This window comes from Pseudorca crassidens, chromosome 3 (genome assembly GCF_039906515.1).
Source record: "Pseudorca crassidens isolate mPseCra1 chromosome 3, mPseCra1.hap1, whole genome shotgun sequence".
NCBI lineage: Eukaryota > Metazoa > Chordata > Mammalia > Artiodactyla > Delphinidae > Pseudorca > Pseudorca crassidens.
In genome coordinates, this window is record NC_090298.1 from 40699262 (window position 1) to 40725059 (window position 25798).

General features: G+C 41.4%; 1 protein-coding gene across 1 annotated transcript in view; it reads left to right on the forward strand.

Moving 5' to 3' along the window:
- The first annotated feature begins 477 nt into the window (after positions 1 to 477).
- The window catches only part of ITGA2 (integrin subunit alpha 2), a 105144-nt gene continuing 79823 nt past the window's right edge, over positions 478 to 25798 (forward strand). The window contains exons 1-2 of the mRNA XM_067730658.1: positions 478 to 639; positions 25640 to 25760. Of these exons, the coding sequence (XP_067586759.1) occupies positions 582 to 639; positions 25640 to 25760 (179 nt within the window). The 5' untranslated portion in view covers positions 478 to 581. The remainder of the gene's footprint in view (positions 640 to 25639; positions 25761 to 25798) is intronic.

Consider the following 25798-nt stretch of genomic DNA (forward strand, 5'->3'; position numbering starts at 1 on the left):
TTGTCCGTTTTTCCACCCACTTGGGAAAGGCAGAGCAGGCATGCACCGAGCAGCCCCTGAGAACTGTGGCTGAGGCTCACGGCTCCCCCCAGCCCTCCCACCCCTGCCAGGAGCCGGGAGCCGGAAGGCCTGTACGACGGCCGGGGCCGCTCGGGGACCCCGGGTCCCCCGCGGGCCAGCGTCAGGCTGTCAGGGGTGGGGTAGTAGACCAGCTAGCTTTCGCCCGTCTGCTGCGCCCGGCAGGAAAAGCCCCCAGGGGCGAGGTTCCCACCCCCACCACTTCCTGGATCCCTGGGCTGGGAGGGTGTGCGGGGGTGGAGGTGAGGTCTGCGGGGGTGTGGAGGAGCCCAGGTGCAGCTCTCCGGGCGGCGGGGCGGGGCTGGGGCGGGGCCGGGGCAGGTCGGGTGTTTGCTGAGGCGAAGGGGCGGGCCTTGGCGCCCCGGGAGCTGCCCGGCAACTTTTTCCTGCTCACACCCGGGCGCGGGAGAGAAGACCTCGGGACGGCTCCTGGGGAGTCTCCGGGTCCTTGGGCCCCCGTGCAAACCCAGAGCAGCTCCACTGCCCGGGGCGGCGGGCTCAGGATGCGGCCAGGACGGACAGGCGGCACACTGCTGCGGCTGGTGTTAGTGCTCAGTCAAGGTAAGCGACGGGTTTGCTCCGCATGAGTTGCAGGAGGAACTTGCGTGGGTCCTGGGGGCGAAAGCGAGGAGTTCTGCGCCAGCTAGGCACAGGTGGCGCGCGTCTCTGCTCTGATTCCACGTGGACCCAGGCGCCTAGCCATCCCAGCAGGATGGAGAGAGACTCCCCATTCCCGCTCTCCCTCGCCTGATGTCCCCATAAGGCACGGCTCACCCTGTCTGTAAAGCACCTTTCAAAGTCAGCTCGATACGCGCTTCGCTCTTAGGTACACACGCACGCGCACACATGCATGGGGGAGTAAAGATTAGTGGAGCGCCTGGAGATCCAGAATCCTGCTGCCGGGCTCAGACAGGTGCCCCGCCAGACCCGGACCCGGAGGTTCTGTGCGTCCCGGGAATCCGGTCCTAGGCGACAGCCTGCCCCTCAGGGCGCTGCCTGGTGGCTTTGCAGGAGCCTGAGAGCCCAATATGCTTATTTTTCAACCCCAGGGTGTGAATAATGTCCCTATTTCTTCAGGACGCAGCACGGATGTTTCTTCCCTTAGGGGACGTAGGAAAACCAAGCGCCTCTTCAATACTTGGCAGAGGGGAATTCTTCACGCCCTTCTGCCTTCTTCTTACTGTTGTAACGTCGTCTGTTCGACGAATGTAAACTTAGGCCAGGAAAAGTTCTTTTCCGCTTTCTGGATCGTAGGCGCCGCAACGAGAGATTTACCCGCAGCTGCAGCTCCAACGGCAGGGCGTTGAGAGCCGGGCCCACCCGTCGCCTGACTCCTTTTGCACGAAGTGGGGAAATGAGGCTGGGGGTACCCAGCTGCGGCGCAACCACAGTCCATCAAGAGTACTTTCCCCAGGGGACTTCCCTGGCGGTCCAGTGGAGGGAGCGCGGGTTCGATCCCTAGTCGAGGAGCTAAGATCACGCGTGCCGCCAGGTGCGGCCAAAAAAAAAAAAAAAAGCTACTTTCTCCAGACCATTTTCCAGAGCCTCGTGTGTGCTTACTTCAAGAACTTTAGTTTACTTTTGGGGTCAGGTGGGGTGGGGGGAGTCGCATTTGTATATCATAGTTTGAATAGCTATCAAAGCAAACCAAACAAAAAAGTGGTCTCTGATTTTCAAGTGTTTTTACCAAGAGGAGAAACCTTTCTTAGACTGCCCTCCTATGAGGCATTTAACCAGTTGTTATCATGAAAGAATTCTAATGCAGAAGACCCTGTAGCATTTTCTCCAGGTTAGAGAAAGAGAAATAACACGACCCCAGCGGAGAATAGGCATCGTTAGTTTTCCTGTCTAACCCTGGATCTGGTGCTTCACAGATATTCTCTCCTGGGACCCCAAGAGTGTTTTGAGGGGCCATCAACCCTAACTTAGGGGTTTCGGAGAAAGTTGGATTCACCTTGAGAATCAGTTCCTGGACACCACCACCTTCCCAAGAGCTAATGGACATTTCAATGCAAGCCTTTCATCACTCTTTAATTACCCATTATTAACAGAAGCTATGGAAATATAACATCATTTTCTTATCTTTGAAGTGTTGAGGCTTGTTCTTTAAACAGCAGTGAGAAATACTTCAGAGGAATGTAGTGCCGCAAGGCATGAAGTCAGGTACAGAGACTTTACCTGGAGTTGGTTAACAAGCGCAACTCGCTGCAAGCCAGCAGAAGTGATTTAAAATGACATCTGTCCAAATAGTTTGTATATTTCCTCCTTCCTCCTGCTCCAGATATTTACATACTCAAGGAACAGGTTTTCTCTTAATTCCGGGTAATCATAATAAAACTTTGTCATTTGTTATCTGAACCCAAGTTCCCAGGGAAACAGCATCATTTTTTGATACCATGAATATCCAAGATTAAAATGAATAATTGAAAGCTCTAGGTTTGTGACAGCTGCAGTTTTTTATGGCATGACCCTATCTGTATAAAATTTTGAGTACTCATCATTACTAAACAGACACACATGTAGTTGCTTATAAGTTATATCCATATATATTTGTGTAATATAAATACCCAAAATTAAAATGTAAAAGCGCATGTGTGTATGCGTTTCTACATCTAGCACACACCAACCACTGTAGAAACTTAAAACCATCAAATCTCACTTTAACACGTAGATTCAAATTCGCTTTCTATAAACATTCTCACAGGTATTTAAGAAAAAGCAGTGCTCATGGTTTGGTTTCATATTTATCGCTTTTCATTGATCATTCCTTAGTTTAAGTGCTCGCAATCATTGAAATGGTAACCGGCAGGTTGAGGATGGAAAAGAAAAACCATAAGAGGCCTGGATAATCCATAAACTGTAATAGGTCCATAGGGAAAAGGGAAATGTGATTTTAAAACGCACGACGTCACTTACACTGTCTAGTGTGTTGCTTGGCTAAGGATTACTTGCCTAGCCTCATCTCTTGTTATCTCTGGTACCCTGCCCGAATCACCCCCTATTTTCAGATCCCTAATTTCCCCTCAGGCGGTACATATTCTAATTTCCCTCTTAGTAAGCAGGTCCTCCTTTAGTGTGTAATCTGGCAGCTGTTTCCTCCTGAAGCACCCTCCACCCCTGGCTTCTGTTCTCCCTGTTTGTCTCCTATTTTCCTGGCTGTTCTTTCGTAGTCTCCTTCCCAGGCTCAGCTGTTTGGCCCGGTCCTTGTTGGTGTTTGCAGAGTTCCATGCTGGATCCTCCTCTTCATTTTACCAGTTCCCTCTGGGCCTGCTCCCCACTCAAGTCAGCATCTCCAGCCAGACTCCTCTCCTGAGCTCCAGATCAGTGTTTCCATCTGTTAGCAAATATCTCCACCTAGATGCCCTCTATGCACGTCCCACTCCACATGTCCCCAACCGAAGTAGATATCTGTCCTCTGAAATTTTTTCCTGCATTGTCTATTATTGTTTAATGGCAGCATTATCCTGCAAACATGGAAACCAGGGATCTCTTCCCTTGTCTGCAACCTCACAAACTGTCTCTAAGTTCTGTCTGCTCTCCCCAACTCATGTGCCTTCTGCTACTGCCCAGTTCAGGCCCTCGCTTTTTTGTGTCTGGACTCCCACCGTCTTTAAGCTGGTTCTCCTGTGTTTGTCTCTTATCCCTCCAGTCCATTCTCTGCTTTGTCACCAATGGTATCTTTCTAAACACTTATCTGTATCCAATCACCCCTTTGCGTCAAACGTTCGGTGGCTTCCCAGCTCACGTGGTGCACGGTCCAAATTTTGTGACACGTCAGAAAAAGTCCTTCGCCATCTGGTCGCAGCCTGCCTGTTCAGCTTCTTCTCTACCACACTCCCCCGTGCACACTTACACACAAGCACACACGCTGCACATATGCACACTCACAATACACACACCCCAGAGCCATGGACATGCACCTATACACACCCTTCTGTGTTCTGACTGCACCTGATCATCCGATATTTGGTGTTAGAATATTTTCCAGACTATTTTCTTGGCCTTCACTGCCTTGATGCTTTTCCCCCTTTTTTTTTCTCATCCCTTTGCAACTCACCATTGTCCTATGTTAAAAGAGATGACCCCAAGTAAAATTATAAAGTAGGGAAGTTTTTATAACAAAAAGGGAAGTTTGAAGTAATCTCTCATTTCTGGGACCCACCCTCAACGACCTCTCTCATCTCAGCCCCTCAACCACCTTAGACCACCAGCTGATATGGTAACTCCCCCCCCCCATGGCTCTCCAGCTACACCGGCCCAACCTCGACTAAGCTTTGCTTTCCTACATACTGGTTCACAAGCCACTGTTTTGATTCACATTAATAGATTGGGGCTCTGGATTCAGTATTTAAAAACAATTACTCATACGTTTCTGATGTGCATCCAGGTTTGGAAGTAACTGCTTAAATATTAGCACTGCACCTTCTCTTTCCTAGCAAATTAAAATTCCAGAATTGCCTGTACCACCTTGTTTTGTGATGACCACCAAGTCAGGTGTATTTCACCACCAAGAGTCAGAGAATGCGTCAGTTCAAGTGACTTCCTTCTAAAGTATGTGATGACTGCTCCTTTCTTAGTGTGCTGAAAGCCATGGGTGTATAAAAAGGGAAAAGCCTGTTAATGCAAAGAGATGAGCTGCTAATGGTGGAATTTTAGACATTCAGCAAAATAAAGGCCATTCAGTCTGTGTGTTGAAAATAAAGTTTCAGGAAGAATAGGAAAGATATTTGGGACCGAAAGTGTCATCTTGACATCATGTAAATGTTACCACTAAAGTCACTATCAGCCCCGCTTAACTTGGGACATTACAGAAAGATCGAGCACAGCATAAGAGAAAGAACTATGGAAAGCTGTTACTCCAGTCAACAAGTCAAAGATGTGGATGGTGTGTGTATGTGTGTGTGCTTTTGTATCTTATGGTAACTAATGATTTACCTGGAGGAACACACAGAATAATGACTCTTAAAGAGAAGAATCTTGATACCACAAATCCCGAGACAACAATAGGTCCCCTGTGTGAAAGTGACCCCTATGATTCTCCCTTCTGATGATACATAGGTGCTTTGTTGCTCTGGATACAGTGAATTCCAGAAAACTAGTTTTTGATCATATCTTTATGCAACACTTGCTTTATGTAAGGCAACGTGCTGGATCCAGTGTAGAACCACTGGAAACTTGAAATGTGGTCCGGAGAGGTTGCAGTCCATTTGGAAACAAGTCCACACATGAGGGAAAGACATTGTCTCAGTCCCTGGGGATTGCCTAACCAATTTCATACCCTACCATCCTCCTTTCTGACAGAAGCCCAAGTACTGGGTTAACCCCTCCTCTGCACAGCTAGGAGATCCAGGGAATGTTGAACGGTAATTGGACTGAGGCAGTGCTGGTGGTCCCAGACCTCTCGCCAGTGTCTGATTTAGACGTGGGCATATAATGGAATTTTGACCAATGAGATATGGAGTGACATCCGCTCAGGGACTTTGGGGCAAGAATTTTTCATTCCTAAGGGAGATGCTAGTTAATAAACATACTGTCAGGTCTAGATGTAAATCTTGGAGCAGCTATAGCCATCTTGCAACCATGATGTCAGGACTAGCTTGGAGATAAAGCCAGGACACTGGCCTAGTGGAAAGAGAGGAAGAAGAGGGTCCTTCCTATTGTCTTTTATTGATAGTTATTGAAATTTCGAGCCATCATACATCTTGGTGTCTTGAAAAATTTCCGTGTAATTTACAACTTGTGTTGTTCCTGTTATGTTGTTGTGTTGTCTATGCCTATAACATAAAGATGTAATGTAAGTTTCTATAACATAATAGGTGTCATATGGTCTCATGCAGTTAATTGCTGAATGAATGATACAGAACTAGATGTTGAGTTCAGAGGATGGAGAAATATCACTGTGACACGTTTAAGTATCAGGCCTCTAGAGAGGCCGTCCTGGGAGCAGGAAATAATTGTTACCATTCAGATCTACTGTGAAGGGCCTTAGAGATCAAAGTTCAGTTCTTTGTAAATGACTGTAAGTGGTAATACAGTAACGTAATCACTAATAGGCCCCAAGTCTCCTAGTTCCTGGGGCCAGATGTTTTAGATACTTAAATAGGAAAGGAGAAGGCCCGGAACACATTACTCAAGGTATTCACAGAAAGCGAGAGCTGGGAGGTGAGTGAGTGCCCAACCGTGAAAGGCCTTGTAAACCCTGGAAAGGAGCATGGAGTTTATCTGGAGGACAGTGGGAAGGCTCTGAAGGTTGTTAAGGGACAGTGACATGCTCCGGTTGGCCCCTTGACAGATCACTCTGGCAGCAGGGGGGATGGTGGAGTGAATGGAAGCCAGACTGAAGGCACCAAGACCACTTAGGAAAGAACTGGGTCTAGGTTCGGTGTTAGAGACGGCGGTGGTTCAACTATACTCCCGTATAAAAAAAAAAAAAAAAAAAAAAGATGGCAGTGGTAAAAACCCAGATAGTGGCAGTAGGGAAAGATAGCTGAGGACAGATGTGAAAGGTATTAAGGAAGAATGGACAGGATTTGGTGATTGATGTACGAGGGTGGCAGGGAGAGAGGAAGAAGGTTAAGACTGAGACCTGGGTTTCTGATGTAAACAGCTCGGGGGATGCCATTCACCAAGACAGGAGCACTAAAGGACAGCAAGGCTAGAGGAAAAAGAGAGCAGTTCAGCTTGACAGCTTGAGTTCGAGACATCCATGTGAATATGTGTAGTTACTAGATGGTGATGTGTAGCGGTGTTAGGAACAGGAGTGAGAGCAACATGGGGATAGAGATTTAGGAGTCGTGGGCATCTGGAGAGGGATTGAAGACATGACGTTGATGAGTCAGACGAAGAGAGACTAGAGGATGACTTTGGCTGCAACCTGAGGAGCTCCCTTAGAAGGTCGGGTGAGGAAACGGAGATGCCAAGGGAGAGAGAAGATGCAGCTGGAGGAGGAGAAAGAGGACAGCGCAGACTGGGCACCGCGGAAGTGTTTCGAGAAGGAAGAGTCGGTCCACAGGATCAAACTCTTCACAGAAGTCAGGCAGGTCTGACCTCCTGGGTGAGGGCAGTCTCTGCTGAGGGGAAAGAACAGAACCAGAGTGGAGCCAGCTGAGGAGTCAATGGAAGGTGAGGGATGGGGACAGTGCCAAGAACTTTGGCAGGAAGGCAGGAGCTAGAGGGATGAGGTGGGAGGGGCTGCTTAAAAACAAACAAGCAAGCATTGGAGAAACTTGCATAAACATTATTGTGGTTTTTTTTTTTTACTTCTGTCACCGTACTGCATGGTACTTGTAAGTTTTGAAATTTACATTGAGGCATCCGTATGTGGCAGGAGTCCGTGACACGAGAGAAGCAAAGAGGAGAAAAGGGGCACGCGTGTCCATGGAAAGGATGCTGTCAGGGAGAAAGAAGAAGGAGGGGGGAAACTGGATGACCCACAAGAGCAGCAGCTCCGGACAGATTAGAAACCACAGGTGATCACGTGAAGGAAGTCGAAGCAGGTTCTGGGCTATGAAATGGAGAGGATACTAATTGATGAGAGAAAGGTGAAGCTGACCAAGGCACACAGAGAGAAAACTCAAAACAAACTTTTCAGAAATCACAATCCCATATAGCACAGAGAATTGTGTTGTCTTTGAAAGATTCTGGTCATAAAATATTAAAGCCTTTTATTCTGCATAACAGTGGGTTTTTTTCAAGGCGTTTTAAACATTTCTATTTAATATAAATTAGAAATAAATTAATGTCTACTCTTAATTTTGTTAAAGTTATAATTAGTTCAAGGTACTGTTCAAGTGTTTTATCCAGTCTATGCCTGCTGACTCTTGTACACGTAAATTACATTTACTAACCAGTATAAACTCGAACTGCATATTTTTGTAATGTTTTCAGGTCCATTGAATATTGGAACTGTTCATAATTTTCAAATACATTTTTTCCTCCTTGGAGAGAATTATCTGTTCTGTTGACCAAACAGTTCATAGAAACTGGGCAACTTTGTCAATGAAGATTCCTGCATTATTATTCCATGTTCTGAAAGGGCAACTGCAATTCTTCCTTTTATTAGTTTAAAGGGACTAGAGCAGTTTTTACTGCAGAAACCGTACATAACTCCTGATCATTGAAAGGCTTTCTGTATAAAAATGAGGTTAATGTTTAAATGAGCAAAGGGGAAAAGAAAGAGTGACGGACACTGTATTGTCAGTGTAAGAGATGATTTCATTGTGTTCTGAAGAGCGTGTACAAAGCTATTGTGCCCCTGCATGCCTTGAACATTGGCAGTTGTCATTCTCCTGATTCATTCGAAGGTGGCCTTTGTTTGTCTTTGTGTAGGCCTGATCTCATTTCCATGGATACCATGTAGAAATGCAGACTGAATGCAAGCTGGCTCTTGGCCAGTTCAGTAAGATAACTCTATTCCAAATTGTTTACCAGTTTCCTTCAGGTCCTTTAACCAAATAGCTTCTTGGACGCTTATTAGAATATGGACAATGAACCTTCTGAATTGTATAACCTTTTTGTAACCATATTCTGAATACTAGTGCATAAAATAGATATTTCAGAGAAATTGACTTAGTTTTCTGTGTACTTATTGTTTGGGGGGGTGGGGAGGGAGGACATAGCCTTGGTAATTGGGATACTTTTATGTGATCTTTATTTTCCTTTCAGTATAAAAATGTAATAGCCCAGATAAAAAAGTCTTAATGCAAAGTGGAAAGATGGTTAAATAATTTATGTAAATGTCATAGTGTCGTAGTTCTTTCAGGCTGCTATAACAAAATACCGCAGACTGGATGGCTTACAAACAACAGAAGCGTATTTCTCACCGTTCTGGAGGCTGGGGAGTCTAAGATCAAGGCGCCAGCGTGGTCGCATTGTGGTGAGAGCCCTCTTCCTGGTTCATAGCTGGTGCCTTTTTGCGATGTCCTCGTATGGTGGAAGGGGCTAGGGGTCTCTCCGGAGCCTGTTTTATGAGGCACTCATCCAATTCATGAGGGCAAAGCCTAAGCACCTCCCAAAGGCTCCCACCTCCTAATACCATCATCTTTGGGGGTTAGAATTTCACCATATGAAGTCTGACGGAACACAAACATTCAGACCATAGTATGTAGTAATTAAGAAGTCCCTTTTATTATTACAGTATCTAATTTTTGCCCCCAAGGAATCAGACTTTAACATATTAGTATCATTTTTTTTCTTGGCTGTGGTTCCAGTGAAATATGACCTTAACCCTTTTTAACAGTATAGTCCCTTAGTCTCTTACCTTAATCTGTGTTCTCTCTTTTTAAAATACAATTTAGCCCCCAACCCGTATTCTATACATCCTTTAAGTAAGTCTCAATTTCACTGAGGCTTATGCACCCCAGGAAGCCTTCCCAACCACTAATCCAATTTAGTTGTCCTCCTCACGTGGACCCTTTCATAGCAGTTGTCACGTTCTACCTCAATGATATGTTTACTTGGCTCTAAATCCTATAGATCGCAAACTCTGAGAAGACGGGGGCCATGTCTTCTTCACTTGTGCCAAGTTGAGTTTTGTTGAATGAATGAAACACGTATGACAGCTATTGTAACACGGGTTAAAGGCACACTTTCCGAATGAATGCCAAGCCAAAAACCTCCTAGTTCTTTCCAACTCGTATATGCCAAAATGCTTCTGTTTGCTAAATCCAAATTTGCTAAAATATTCCTTTAGTTGATCAATTTATTTATTTATTTTTTTACTTCCTTGAGAGAGTTTGTTTGCTTTTGGAATATTTCTCCTTTGTCTTGAAATGTCTAACTAGGATAGCGCTATTGACAAGTAATAAGATGAATAAAAGTATTAGGACAGTGCAGACATCTTTTTTTCCCCTAAAAAACCCTCTTGTTCCCCTCTTCTGTCCTCATAAAGCAGTACCATAATTTATCTTCAGCTTGACGCTCTCTCCCACTGAATACATTTTTAAGATCACCTTTCATCCTATTTATCATTGTATTCTCAGGACCTAGCATATAGTAAGCACCCAGAAAATGGTTGGTAAAAAAATTTTAAAATAAAAATAGAATTTTGATAATATGAGGTAAGTATGTTCATCAAAGTACTAAACTTGATTAATACTTTCAGTTTATAGCTTTTTTTATAAAGCAGAATATTTCAATATCCTTATAGAAAATGACATATACTAACATTCTCGTAAACAGAAAAAATATTTATATTTCTTCCTTTTGATGTTCGTAAGTGTGAATGTAAATTTTCATAGATATACTTGCCATTTATATGAAAATGACTCATTTACTTTTTTCACTTGGTATCTTTTGTATATACTTTTCCCTGTGGCCCTCATATTTATAACTTTACATTAATACATCCTGCCATGTCATGGTTAACTATTGTCCCATTGTTGTATATTTAGGTTGTTTCCTGTGGGTTTTTTTTCCCCCTACTGCAAGTAATGTGGCTATAAATATCATTGTACAAGAAGCTTTTTCTTTCTTTTTTCCTTTTGGACAATTTCCAAAAGCAACATTACTGGATCAAAGATTATCTGTATTTTTTAGCTCCTGTTGCATACTGAACACTGTGGTCATCAGTAATGTGTGATTTTTACCAATTTTACCAACATTAGATTTTAATTTACTTTTTGTAGGTTTTTTTTTTTAACTTCTTATAGGTTGATGAGTGTAACCTGGTGCTTCATATTTATTTTAATTCTCATGCTTTATATTCATCAGGGTGTCTTTCTAAGTTACAATTTTAAAATGCCTATCTTTTGAAAAATATATGTAGAGTAGGATATTGTAGAATTTAGGCCTAGAAGAAACCTCAAGAGATCATCTAGTAAATGCCTCATTTTTACAGTAACCAGCTTTTGAAAATGACTAAAGCCCAGGACTCTAACCTGCAGTCCATCATTTCAAGATAGCCTTCAGAATTTCCTCTGAAAATCTCTTTGTCAAACTTCTCCTTGTCAGCTATTTCCCACAGATTGATCACAGTCCATTTTCATTTGAGGAGTGGCAGTCCTCCGGTTAAGATTTCCATACTTCCGTGGGTCAGAACCTTTTAGGGGGAAAGAGAAGACATTCTGTTTGCCGGAGCACTTGACTTTGAGTCTCCAAATCTGGAGATTGTTCTGGTTAACTATTGCCATGTAACCAATCACCCTAAAACTTAGTGGCTTAAAATGACGCCCATCATTTGTTATCTCTCCTGGTTTCTTGCTTAGGACTTTGAGAAGAGCTTGGCTGGGCAGTTCTGGCTTGAGATCTCTCATGTAGTTACCTTCAGAGGGTAGGCAGCTCTCTCTCTTCATGTGGTCCCATCAAGGGGTCTCTTCAGCATGGCGCCCTCTGGGTGGCCTGATTTCTTGCAAGGCGACTCAGGGATTTAAAGGCAAGTGTCCCCCTCAAAACTGGCAGAAACTTGCACTGTCTTTTCTAACCTAGACTCAGAAATCATACAACTACATCTATTCATCAAAGAAATTACCAAGCCATACCTAGATTCTAGGGGAGGAGACTTACTCAGCGTCTTGATGGGAAGAATGTCAAGTAAGTCCCAGACATGTTTTGAAACCACCACAGTGACTTAGTCAACTTAATGGTGTTTACAAGACTGTTGCTTGTTTATATCATAGTTGTTCAACTTCGACATTATTGACATTTGGGGACTAGATAATTCTTTTGGGGGATGGAGCAGTGGCAGTGGCAGGAGGGGCTGTCCTTCGCACTTTAGGATGTTGAGCAACTTCACTGGCCTCCACCCACTAAATGCCAGTAGACACTCCCCTTCCCTGCAACAGTGTGACAATCAAAAATTTGTCCAGACATTACCAAAAGCCCCCTGAGGGACAAAATTGCTCCCAGTTGAGAAGCACTACATTAAACAAACATGTATTAATGTTCATGGCATCCTGAAAGGAACTCTAGCTCTGAAGAGTAAATTTTAATTTTAATGCCATTTTTCTGGCTGACTTTGGATAAATCACAGTCAGACTCTTCCCTACCTTGCTGGGTCATTGGGAGGATCAAATGGAATTATGAATGGAAAAGTATTTTGTGCACTGTAAAAGCGTATATAATGTTACTTTTCAAAATTCATATCCTTGGTATTCATCCATTTTTATCATCATTCATTATTTTAAGGGACCCCAGTGGAGTGTCTATCAGAGGGTAGTAGAGTGTCAGACATGGGAGGAACTGGAGGATTCAAGGCAGTCCCTCCAGGAGCTCTGCTTTCCATTTCTAATGTTACCTGTGGAGGAGAATCTAGATCCTTACTGAATGTAAAATTTAACACTCAAAACAAAGACTTTTAAGGAAAAGTTGCATTTTTCTTTCTTAATAAAAGCAGGAGAATGTTATGCTGCTATACTCCAAACGCAGTTTTATGCTTTTGGCTTTTGCACTACTTTTATTTTTTCTTTTAAGCACTATAGCTATAAGCCAGACACTCTAGAGCTTAAATCTGTATGTACAGTGAATGTGTGGTTCTTTTCAAAGGGCCTACAGTTTCTAAGTTTAGTTGCTTTATTTTTTTTTGAGAGGAGGGGGGATGGGCTTTCTAAATTATTTCTGCAGTATTGTCCTTTCAGCATGAAGACAATGCTATTGAGAATGATTTCCTGTAATTTTGTACATGTTCAAAGGATCTAATGCAACCTATGACCATTTTCTGTTGTACATATTCTCGGTAATGATTAGCTACACTTGAGAGTTTGAAGTCTGTTTTCTTTTTTTCCCTAATGTACTGTTATTTATTTATTTATTTATTTTTGGCTGCATTGGGTCTTCCTTGCTGTGCACGGGCTTTCTCTAGTTGCGGTGTGCTGGGGCTTCTCCTTGCGGTGGCTTCTCATGTTGCGGAGCACGGGCTCCAGGTGCATGGGCTTCAGTAGTTGTAGCTCGCGGGCTCTAGAGCACAGGCTCAGTAGTTGTGGCTCACGGGCTTAGTTGCTCCGTGACATGTGGGATCTTCCCAGACCTGCATTGGCACGTGGATCCTCAACCACTGTGCCACCAGGGAAGTCCCATGAAGTCTGTTTTCTTAGTTTCAAAGTCAGGGTCTGAGTAACCCCATTTCCTGCGTTTGTGGTTTCCTGGAGGGTCCATGGGCTGATAATGTTTTCTTGGCTCTCATGGTGAGTGTGTCTCAGCAAAATGTAGACATGCTGTCCTCCTATCCATTGCACAGCAGTTCTCAGAAACTTAAATGGAAACTTATTTAGGATATATTTTTTTATGCCAGAGGTGAAAGTAGGATCACAAATTAACATGCCTTTTACAATTTCTCAAAAAGTATGCCATTATCAGTAATATATAATGATATGAATAGTAAAAGAAAATAACGAAAACAAGCTGTCTTTACTGAGTGCTCATCATTTGCTGGACACTGGGTTAGGGTTTTATATATACTGTCTCATCACAATAAGGTAGGCTCATAGATTAGGTCTATATCACGGGTGAAAAAGCAGTGGCTTATATAGGATGAGGATCTTGTCCAAGGTCACAGAGCTATTCCAACCTCAGAGGCCAAGCTTTTAGGCTCTACAAGGTACTGTTGGTCTTGCCCGGTATGTGGATGTTTCAGTTAAAAAAAAAAAATCCTTGTACTTCCAGCACTGGCATACTTCTGCTACTACATCACCCCAAAATATAGGGTTCTCCTAAAGCTAGATAAAGAGCAAAGTTAAATGTCCTCGAAAATTCTAAATAGAAAATAAAATGTGTGTATATTTGTATATACATATGTATGTACATATTTATTAATCTTTTAATCTACCTCTATATGTATCTTCTCAGTAAACTGCATTCAAGCATCTTCCTTTGAATCAGTCCAGAACTTATATTTATTGATAAACCTGGTCTTTACTGATATCCCATTATATGTATAACTTATTATTATGTGGAAAGGTGAAACAATCAGCAGTCCATCTGTTAATTCAGTTGATTATTGATCTACAACCATGTAGATACTCTGAGTAGGGGGGAATATAGCAGTAAACAAAACAAAGTCCCTACTTTTCGGGACAAAGACAGTTTTACCATAAAACAGGGGAAGCTTAAGCTTCAGGCACCCTCACTCTGCAGGCCTCTTCCCATGTATTCACATGCCTGATATTTTTATTAAATATGCAAAAGTTCAGATCATTGTCTCTTTTATACCCTAAAATAACATATTTCAACAAAGACATCAACAGCAAACTGTTTGATCAACGTCATCAGTTCAAAAAGTTTCTGGATTAATCCCTTTAAAAGAAAATTTGAGGTACCTTGAAATATTATAGCTCCTGTATGATACTGGAAAACAGTCCTAAACATTTACATGACATTACAAATAAGGTGTTATGAAAATGAAAGAAACTTTCCTTAACTGTAAATAATAATAATTTTAAACATTCACTTTATCATGCCAAAAAAATTACTTTTTAGAGAGTATGATTTCATAAAGTTATCAAGTAAAGAGGTGATCAAAAGATGTAGAGCTGGGCTTCCCTGGTGGCACAGTGGTTGAGAGTCCGCCTGCCGATGCAGGGGCCGCGGGTTCGTGCCCCGGTCCGGGGAGATCCCACATGCCGCGGAGCGGCTGGGCCTGTGAGCCATGGCCGCTGAGCCTGCGCGTCTGGAGCCTGTGCTCCGCAACGGGAGAGGCCACAGCAGTGAGAGGCCCGCGTACCGGCCAAGGCAAAATGTATTACAGAAGTATGTCAGGCAATCAGTAAAAGGTATGTTTTTTAAAAAATATATTTTTCAGGTTTTAAAACTATTTATTTGCTAGGATTACTTTTCTCATTCTAAACAAAAGTTAATTTTATACCTGAATTTGTTTCACAATTTTATAATTTTTTCCTTAAAGAGACATTCTGTCCCAAATTGTAGACATGTCAATCCCTACAAAACTTAACTCTTCTAATACAGGTTCTAATGAGGGTGGAAGACAAATTAAAAACATAAATACATCACATAAGAGGTAGCAATGCACAGTAAGGGGGACAGAGAATGCTAGGCAGGGAGTGGGAAGCAGGAAGATATTTTTTTGCTTGGGCTTATATTATATCTATTGCTATATAACAAATTACCACACATGGGGTAACTTAATATACATTTATTATCTTACAATTTCTGTGGGTCAGGAATTTGGGCATGGCTTCACTGAGGTCCTCTGCTTCAGGTTCTCTCATAAGGCTGCAACAAGGTGTCGGCCAGGGCAGGGGTCTCATCTGAATTCTTAACTGAGGAAGGATCCACTTCTGCTCATTTTAATTGTTGGCAGAATTAATTTTCTCCAGGACTATTAGACTGAGGGCCTCAGTTCCCCATTGGTTCTCAGTGGAAGGCTGCCTTGAGTTCCTTGCCGTGTGGGCCTCTTTGCTTCATCAAAGCCAAGAAGAGAAGGCATCTACTAGCAAGACGGACGTTACAATCTTATGTAATGTAATTACAGAAGTGATACTCTGTGATATTTGATTCTGCATTTTGAATCTTCATTTCTATTGGTTTGAAGTCATAGATCCTGCCCTCAAGGAGAGAGGATCACACAAAGGCATGGATAACAGGAGAGGGGGATCCCTGGGAGCCCCCTGACCACCACAGGTAACGAGGAATGGCAGCTCTGATGGGTTGATGTTTGATGTAGAAACAGAACACTCTCTGGGAAGAGTGTTTCATGCAGAAGAAACAAAGGCAAAAGGTTAAGGTCAGAGTGAGTTTAAGGAAGAGCCAGGTGAGTGAGCTAAAAAGATAGGATAGGAGGTGAGGTCAGGCAGGGTGGGGAGGCAATGAGTATGCAATTATCAAGAGACAAAACATACACAAGAGAACAGTAAGTAACATTTCGAGGTAGTACATCACAATAAGAGATGCAGATGGTGAATTATAAGATGGGTGCGTACGGGCTAAAATGATAGGGGAAGACACAAACCAAAAGTTTATAGAGAAGTGGCCTGTGAACAGAGATATAATAGAAGAAATACTACCTCAGTTATGTCTATTGTTTCCATACATGGCCTTGAGATGTGTCAGGCATATCTTGTTAATGAGCAAGCTATTCAACAGGCGCTGACTTGCTAAATGCACAAAAATGCTATTCTGAGAGGGAGAGGAAGAGAGAGGAGTTTCTCCTTTCACATAAAAGGAATTTAGGAAGATACTGTTAAAATAGAAAGTGAATTGATGAGCTGGTATTCCACTGCTTAACCCCATCCTCTCGGCCATTGGGAGCCAGTGAGTCTGCCAGATGGCAACTCATCCTCCAACATCCTCATGAAAAAAAGAGAATATATTGAGCTGTTAGGAAGCACTGTCATAATAAATGGACTTCAGAAGCAATTGCTATAGACTTTTGAAGATGTTCATTGCCTGCAAGATCAAAAGTTGTGAAAGGGCATCAAAATCACCCAACAATGTGCGCAATACTCTAATACTTGATGTAGTTACTTTGTCAGAAAAGAACGACTTGTATTTTTTTCATACAAAATGTGAACCTTAAATGATATAACTTGAATTAGTATATATCTCTCCTGTATTTATATATGCACATCTGTATATTGACAGGCTTATCTTTGAAACGCAGCATAGTAAATTGAAAATTTCTGATATTATCCAATTTCCCCCATCTTAGTCTGCTGGAGCCGCCGTAGCAAGACACTACTGAATGGGTGGCTTTAACAACAGAAATTTATTTTCTCACGGCTCTGGAGATAGTAGTCCAAGATCAAGAGGTCATTAAGGTTGATTTCTGGTGATGCCTCTCTTCCTGGCTTGTAGACTGCTGCCTTTTGTCTGTGTCTTCATGTGCCCTTTCCTCTGTATGTACATGCAGAGAGAGAGATCTGGTGTCTCTTCCTCTTTTTATATGAACACCAGTCCTATCAGATTAGGTTCCCACGTTTATGACCTCTTTTAACCGAATTACCTCCTTAAAGGTCCTATCTTCATATATAGTCACATTAGGAATTAGGGGTTCAACATGGGAATTGGGGGAAGATGTAATTCATCCATAATGCCCCTTTAGGCTTAACTACATAGTAATGCATTTATTTCTGCACGGAAGTGATGCACATGTTTCTTTAATATGCATGCAGAGTAAATGTCAAATAAATGATACATGCACACATCATTTTTAAAAAAGTGGTCATGAATTATGAAGCAGAACAAATTATGAAATCATTACCCAGATATTAGCTGTAATCTCTTTGCTTCTTAAAATTGAAATATAATTCTTTTGGATCCCTATTCCACCCTTATAGGAAAATATAGTGCTCTCCCAAGATTTCTCTGAACCCCCAGGAGTTATCCATTTTCATTGTCATTCAGCCCTCAATACCCAGACGGGGGAGTTTTTGTTCTCCACCCTGACAAGTCTGATATTTGATTTTACGCTCTGTAAAAACTAATACATTAGCTCGTTACAGTTTCATGGATGCTGACAAATGACATGAGGTGCCTGAGTCAGAGACCAAGGACTTTATTACTCATAGCATGACAGGTAGCACGAGCATGTTTACGTCCGTTTCCCTGCGCTTCCCCACAAAGTATCATGAGGGCAACGGGAAGGGATGCAAATGGAAGCCTGCACACGTTGAGTAGGTTGCATTATGAGAGAGGAAAACTGAGTTTGGTGACCTGCTGTTTCACAGCAAGAATTCAGCAAACCCATTCTTTGTCCTGGAGGTGAGATTTACCTTACCCTCAAGCTTTCTTGCTGCAAACACAACCCTGAAAAAATGGCCCAGGTAGACATCGGGCAGGATCTAACTTTACTGGCATACCCGTCATATTGAATTGAATGGTGGTCCCCCAAAGATATTTCTATATCTCAGTCCTCAAAATCTGTGAATATTACCTTATTTAGATAGAGGGGCTTTGAAGATTACCTTGTGGAAACTGTTGGCAGAAACATGAATGTCGAAGCCACTTCCAGTGAGGGCTCAGAAGGAAATGAGGAACATGTTGTTGGAAACTGAAGGAATGGTGATCCATGTTATATAGTGGCAGAAAGTTTGGCCTAACCGTGTCCTGCTGTTGTGTGGGAAGCTTTCAAGCAATTAACTTAGATATTTAGCTGAGGAGATTTCCAAGCAAAATGCGGAGGGTGCAGGCTGCTTTTTTCCTTGCTGAAGGTAGTAAAGTGCAAGAGGAAAGAGATAAACTGAGGAAGGAAGCATTAAACAAAATAAGAACAGTACTTAATGATTTGAGAAATCCTTAGTCTATCCAGATTCAAAAAAAAAAGAGCAAATATTAGGGGACTCATTGTTAGGAAAGTGTGCTCTGAAGGGAAGGCCAAGAGTGTCGTCGGAAAACGTTTTGCTAAATGGATTAGGCGTGTGATTCCTGGATCCTCTCAACCGTCTCCGCAGAGGCCAGGAAGAGAGAAAGAGTTATCCAGGAAAGATCTGTGGAGAGCTCTCTTGTCAAATGGCACAGATCCCCATGACATACACAGGAGACCTACAAGGTTTTTAGGAATGTTGTCTCAGCAGAAATGCTGCTCTTGAACTGAAGGGGACAAAGAAGAAGAGGCCAATAGAGCTGTTGCAGGCCCAGAGGACAGAGCCTTGAGCAACAGAGGACTACTTTCAGGCCTGAAAACCTAATGGAATTTGACCTGCTATGTTAAACTTTCTTGGTACCAGCGACTCCTTTATTCCTTCTAATCTCCCTTTTAAATGGAAATGTCTCTCACATGCCTGTCACACCATCCTTGTTTAGAAGCAGAGAAATTATTTTCTAGGTTCACAGACCCCCAGATAGGGAGAAATTTGCCCCAAGACAGATCATACCTGGAGTTTCACCCATCCCTGATTTAGATGAGAGTGTTTCTCCTGGACTCTTAAGCACAGTTCTTCTGGGAACCTTTGCTGTCCCCTAAGAGAGTTCCCCCACGTCTTGGTGATAACTGGACCTTCCTGCTCCCCTGCCTTTGCCAATACCTCTGCAGCTTCTGAGGACCAGTCCCCACCAGCCATGGGATAGAGATTTGCTCCACATTCTTAAATCAGTGACACCCTGTGCTTGCACTTTCATAGACATTCAGACCTTAGAGTTCATGTATATGAGTAATTTGGATTTTATTTTATTTTTTATTGAGATATAATTGACATATTAGCTTCAAGTGTACAGCACAATTAACTTTTAGAATTTTTATTGGAGTATATTTGACTTAATCTTATGTTAGTTTCTGGTGTACAGCAAAGTGAATCAGTTTTTTATATATATATATATATACACATTCATATATATATATATATATACACACACACACACATATATATATATATATATATATATATATATATATCTCCATTCAGATTCTTTTCCCATGTAGGTTATTACAGAATACTGATAGAGTTCCCTGTGCTAATCAGTGGGTCCTTATTACTTATCTATTTTATATATAGTAATGTGTATATGTTAATCCCAATCTTCTAATTTATCACTTTCCCCCCACATTTCCCCTTTGGTAACCATATGTTTGATTTCGAGATCTGTGAGTTTCTGTTTCATAAATAAGTTTATTTGTATCATTTTTTATTAGATTCCACATGTAAGTGATATCATATGATATCTGTCTTTCTGTCTGACATTACTTAGTATGATAATCTCTGGGTTCATCCATGTTGCTGCAAATGGCATCATTTTGTTCTTTTTCATGGCTGAGTAATATTCCATTCTATATATGTACCACACCTTTTTTATCCATTCCTCTGTTGATGGACATTTAGATTGTTTACATGTCTTTCCTATTGTAAATAGTGCTGCAGTGAACATCGGGGTGCATGTATCTTTTCAAATTATGATTTTCTCCGGATATATGCCTGGTTGTGGGATTGCTGGATCACATGGTAGTTTTATATTTAGTTTTGTTTTTGGTTTTGTTTTTTTATGCCTGCGTTGGGTCTTTGTTGCTATATGCGGGCTTTCTCTAGTTGCGGCAAGGGGAGGCTACTCTTTGTTGTGATGCGCGGGCTACTCATTGCGGTGGCTTCTCTCGCTGTGGAGCACGAGCTCTAGGCGCATGGGCTTCAGTAATTGTGGCACACAGGCTCAGTAGTTGTGGCTTGTGGGCTCTAGAGCACAGGCTCAGTAGTTGTAGCACACGGGCTTAGTTGCTCCATGGCATGTGGGATCTTCCCGGACCAGGGCTTGAACCCGTGTCCCCTACATTGGCAGGCGGGTTCTTAACCACTGCGCCACGAGGGAAGCCCTATATTTAGTTTTTTAAGGAACCTCCATACTGTTCTCCATAGTGGTTGTATCACTTTACATTCCCAGCAACAGTGTAGGAGGGTTCCCTTTTCTCCACACCCTCTCCAGCATTTATTGTTTGTAGATTTTTTTGATGATGGCCATTCTGATTGGTGTGAGGTGATACCTCATTGTAGTTTCAATTTGCGTGTCTCTAATAATTAGTGATGTTGAGCAGCTTTTCATGTGCTTCTTGGCCATCTGTATGTCTTCTTTGGAGAAATGTCTATTTAGGTCTTCTGCCCATTTTTGATTAGGTTGTTTGTTTTCAACACAATGATTTGATACATGTATATATTGCAAAATGATTGCCACAATAAGACTAGTTAACATCTATTACCACACATAATTACAGATTTTTTTCTTGTGTTGAGAGCTTTTAAGATCTATTCTCTTAGCAACATTCAAACATACAATACAGTATTATTAACTATAGTCACCATGCTGTACCTTACACCCCCCTGACTTATTTTATAACTAAAAGAGTTCTTGTATTTTTGTTTACTACTTAACAGACATTTCCTCCCAAAAATGCCAGCATACATCTGCAGGAATGGGCTAGAATGCAATAAGAGAGTCCTAGTTAAAAATACTCCTCTCTTCCCAATTCTACCTCTTGCTTTGGGCCTTAATTCTCTTCTCTTAACATGAAATTTTTTCCCCTTTAACTCTCTGGATCTTTTTGCAAATGAACCCCTTCCGTGAAAAGCCAGCCCCACCTGCCCTTCAACGTATGTAGATATGCTTAAGTTTTGCATTAGCCACACAAATTAGACTTTCCTACCATCTTCTACTACAAATATGTGTCATTGAGCTCTGACAGTGATATCATGGAAATCAAGACACTTCCTGACAAAATCTTGTGTTGCATATAGAATGATATATTTTGTTTAATACATTTATTTCTGCCCTTGTTTTCCAAAGATTTTGTTCCTTTCTGAGCTTCACTACATATTGAGAACAAAACTGGGTTAACTATATCTCATTACCAAACATATATTTATTTCTCTTTTGAATTATCTTATAATTTAAAATCAGGTTCCAGAATAAAGTGGGAGAATGAACTCCATTTTTACTTAAACTAATTCTTAATTATTAAAGTTTCCCAGAAATCTGTTTCAGAGATGAGCAGGAACTCTCAGGGCAGGAGGTGCTATAAAATTTTTAAATGAGTGGAAGAAAAAAGAAGTTTGCATTAATCAGTGCAATTAACTACCTGGTTTGCCTGTGGATATAAAAATGACAGCAAGCCAGGTTATAATCAAGGATGAAACACGACACCCTTTTAATTGTGGACAGAGAGGAAATTAGTTAACCCTCCAGGACATACATGGCAGTAAAGTTTCGTGAGATTCACTGAATACTTGGGCTCGGTTACTATCAACAAATATACAGCAAGGTCACCTTGGATAAGTACTTTGCTGCACTATTACTGCGTTCACAGGCATCCGCATGAGGACAGGGGGGAAGAGTTACACTCTGACATGACCCTGACAGGACAAGGCTGAAGTCACCTTGAAACTCACTGCATCTAATATAGACCTGGAATGTATAAATTAATAATCTATGACTTGCTGGGCCAGTTTCTCACCATCCCCATACTCTTCTCTTTCACTTCTCCATAATACTGAGCAGGATGTTCCTTGGGCCTGGAATGACCTTGGCCTTCCTCTTTATGCAGTGAATTCCAGCTCATCCTCCAAGGTCCATGGATTGCCACCTCTTCTATGAAGGCTTCAAACTCAGATGTACCCTCTTCTCAACTTTTGGATCAGGGTTCTTTTAGCTTTCTGAAATTTAATGCTTATCCCATGATGATATAATTGTTCATTATTTTATTCCAATTACCAGAATGAAAGCTCAAAGACAGCAGAGATCTTGTCTGTTTTGTTCATTGCTATATCTCCAGGACCTAGGAAAATGCCTCGCACAAAGGAGTTGGATAAATATTTTTTGAATGATTCATTTCTTAGTGTGTGGGCATGTTTGGGGGGTAAGGAAACACAATGAACCAAATAGGGTTGTTATTTTCCATATGATTCAGTTAATTTATGAGAACAGACATAGGAACACATTACTATGACCAGTGGGATTGTAAAGAGGAAATAGACATTGAATTAGACCGAATACTTACATTAAATTTATAGAAGCTAATTAGCTATCATAGGCAAAGTGTGAAACGGTGACATAGTGAGTTTTAAATATATATTTGAGAAAAATAAGTATAGTGAACTGAGATTGTCCAGATTTATCAAAAGTGGCAGGCTCTTGAGGGAAAGATTGAAGTACAGGAAAGAAGAGATTTAGTATCAAGGAATGAAGGAGTGGTGATGGAGAAGGACATGTTTTGTGAGAAAAATGAGCAGACCGTTTATGAATGGAAATTCTGGACAATAAGTTTGAGAAGATGAGCCAGACCAAGACTCAGATATCAGCTACCAATTGTGTGACACTGAGCAAGAAAGACATCTAATCTCCATGAGTTGCAGTTTCCATATTTGTACATTGGTAATAATAGCTAGGTTTTGCTGTTTCACAAGGTTGGTGGGGATCAAATGAATCAAGATGATTCTGACATAGGCAGACAAACATAAGCATTAAGAAATAGTAGGCTACAAATTGGAATATACATTATGGTTTAAATATTGGAAAAAATACTGGAAGGAAATTAACTGCACTTGCATGAGAATGATATGATTATGAGTGATCTTTCTCCCCCTAATTTTGTCTATATTCCATATCATTATCAAAGAACACATATTCATTAAAAATTCATTTCATTCAACAAATATTACCCTAGGTGCTGGGAAAGTAGGAGTGAATAAAAGAAATAAGATCTGAGCTCTCAAGTCGCTTAGATTTTAGTAGGCAGAGAGACACAGAACAATACAGATACATAAGATCACTTCAGATGATAAGCGCTGCGATGTTGGGGTAATGATGGAGAAGGATGTTGCTGGTAGAGGAGTGAGGGGAGGTCTCTACGAGAACAGCAGAGACTTGAGCAAAGACTTAAATGGTGAATAGGTGGCAGGACACAAATACCGAGTGGGGAAGAGTGCTGTAGGCAGTGGGTCAAGCCGCTGCAAAGGCCATAAGCAGAATGAACCGGATGTGTTCAAGGGACAGAAGGAGAGCCAGAGTGGCTGGAGCACAGTGAGCGAGGACAGTGGTGGAAAGTGAAAGTCACCAGATACACAAGGGCCAGATCATGAAGGGCTTTTGAAACTGTGGTAAGGAAATTGGATTTTATTCTCAGACATTGGGGTATTTTAAGCAGAGAGATGAAATAATATGATTTACATTTTTTAATAGTTTATATATGTATGTATAGACACATGTATATATGTATGTAAACACATAGTATATACATATAAGTATGTATGTACACATTTGGGCGTATATATAATAAAATTTAACTGCTACGTGATAAAATGGACTCCATCGTGATTTCATGTCATGCCATGATCTGCCAAGGTCTAATTAATAGGGAAAAAAATGAGGTCATTATATATATAACCATATGTGGTCTTTCTAGCAAAAGATATTTTAAAAGAGGAGACAGTTTGATATCACCTCCCCAAGCTTTTACTAGTTTGTTAGATAATTGGTAACGTATTTAAATAGGATTTATTGAGTTCTGCACTGTGGGGTAAAGTTAAACTGTTGATTGGAAACACCAATATTCTGAATGTCAGTTCTGGTTCTCTGCTTACTTTGCTACATTATTTTCGTTTGCATTTTATTTCCTGAAAAGTATAAAGAAGCAGTGGTGCATATCAAAAATAGATATTAAGGAGAAAATGTGCACATGTGAAGCCGTGTAGATTTTGCTACAGAGTATTTGAAAATTATGATTTGTCCTTCTCTTCCTGGCAACACATTTATTTCTAAAAAATAATAGTGACCTGAGCGCTCTTGAGTGAACAGATCCACAGTAGAATGATTTTGGCAGGTAAAGAGGCACGTCAACTACTTTAAGTCCCCAAAGCTTCATCACTGACCTCATTATTCCTTTGGAGCACATTTCAGAATCTGTCCCCAGAAGTACACGGGCATAATGGAAGAGCCAGCCCTTTTCCTCCATCCTTTCAATGCCTGAAACAATAGATTTATGAAATACTGTGCACTTCCAATGTGGCCCAGAAAGTGGGTTATTCCTTTGTGAAAACACATATTGATGGAACTTCGATGTCAGTTTTGAAAAGTCCACTCTGCCTTCAGTGTCTGCTAAGGTAACTCCTGATCTCAAACAGCTTGAAGTCTGTTCCCATCTCCATAGAGAATGTTAATATCCACACAATCTTCTTTCTCTAGAACATAGGATGACCAGCATTAATGCTATCAGTGTCAGAGGGGGAGACTTCATCAACCTTACTCTTTCCCCTCTTTCCCTTTCCATCACAAACAAGGTTTTTTAAAAAGGTCTATCCAGGCTTTATCCTATCAAGGCCTTTGTTGTTTCTGAAAATGAATATGATTTCTCGAACACTCAGAAAGAAGCATCAAAAAGCAAAACCACTTTTGCAGTTCCTGCTGGAATAAAAGATATGACCCCTTTCCCTTACATTTCATTCTCAGAAATGATCCTTTCTGAAAAAAATGATACAATTTTCAAGCAGCTGTGATTTTTTTTTTTTTACCTCCTTTGATGTATTCAGCAATGCTCTTTCAACAGACATTTCATATAGAGTTCGTGTCAAGGTCTTCAGGGAGATTCAGAAGAAATAGAAGATAACCTTCCAACCCTGCCCTTGGGTGGTTTAGAGTCTTGCATTAGGAAGGACAAATAGAACTGAAGTTACTTAATCCCTAGAGGTAATATGTTGTTTAAGAATTCAAGCTCTTCAGTCAGACAGCCCTGTGTTCAAATCCTGCCCTTCCCTTATCACTTTCTACCTGTGAGACACACTTATCTCCAGGAACCTCAGAAATTTCTGCAAAACAAATATAATATTAGCAATCAGGGAATTCCCTGGCTGTCCAGTGCTTAGGACTCCATGCTTCTGTTGCAGCGGACACAGGTTTGATCCCTGGTTGGGGAACTGAGATCCTGCAAGCCGTGCTGTGTGGCCAAAAAAAAAAAAACCAATCATATTTTAGGATTTCTATGAAGATGAATGAAATAATGAATCATGGAAGTAGAGTACTTAGCATGGTGTCAGGGCCCCAAATTAGTACTTAAAAATCAGTAGCCACTATTTCTTGGTAAACATTGATAAAGAGAATAATTATTACTTCAAACACTTTTTTTAAGTGGCCTTTGATAATTATATTACAAACTTTTATTCACAAATTGTAAATATGGACTACGTTTTCATTTTTTCCTTCATAGGCATTTTAAATTGCTGTGTGGCGTACAATGTTGGTCTCCCGGAAGCAAAGATATTTTCTGGTCCTTCAAGTGAACAGTTTGGCTATGCAGTGCAGCAGTTCGTAAATCCAGAAGGCAACTGGTAAGAATAGTCTCTTCTTTATGACTTCAGTAAAAACA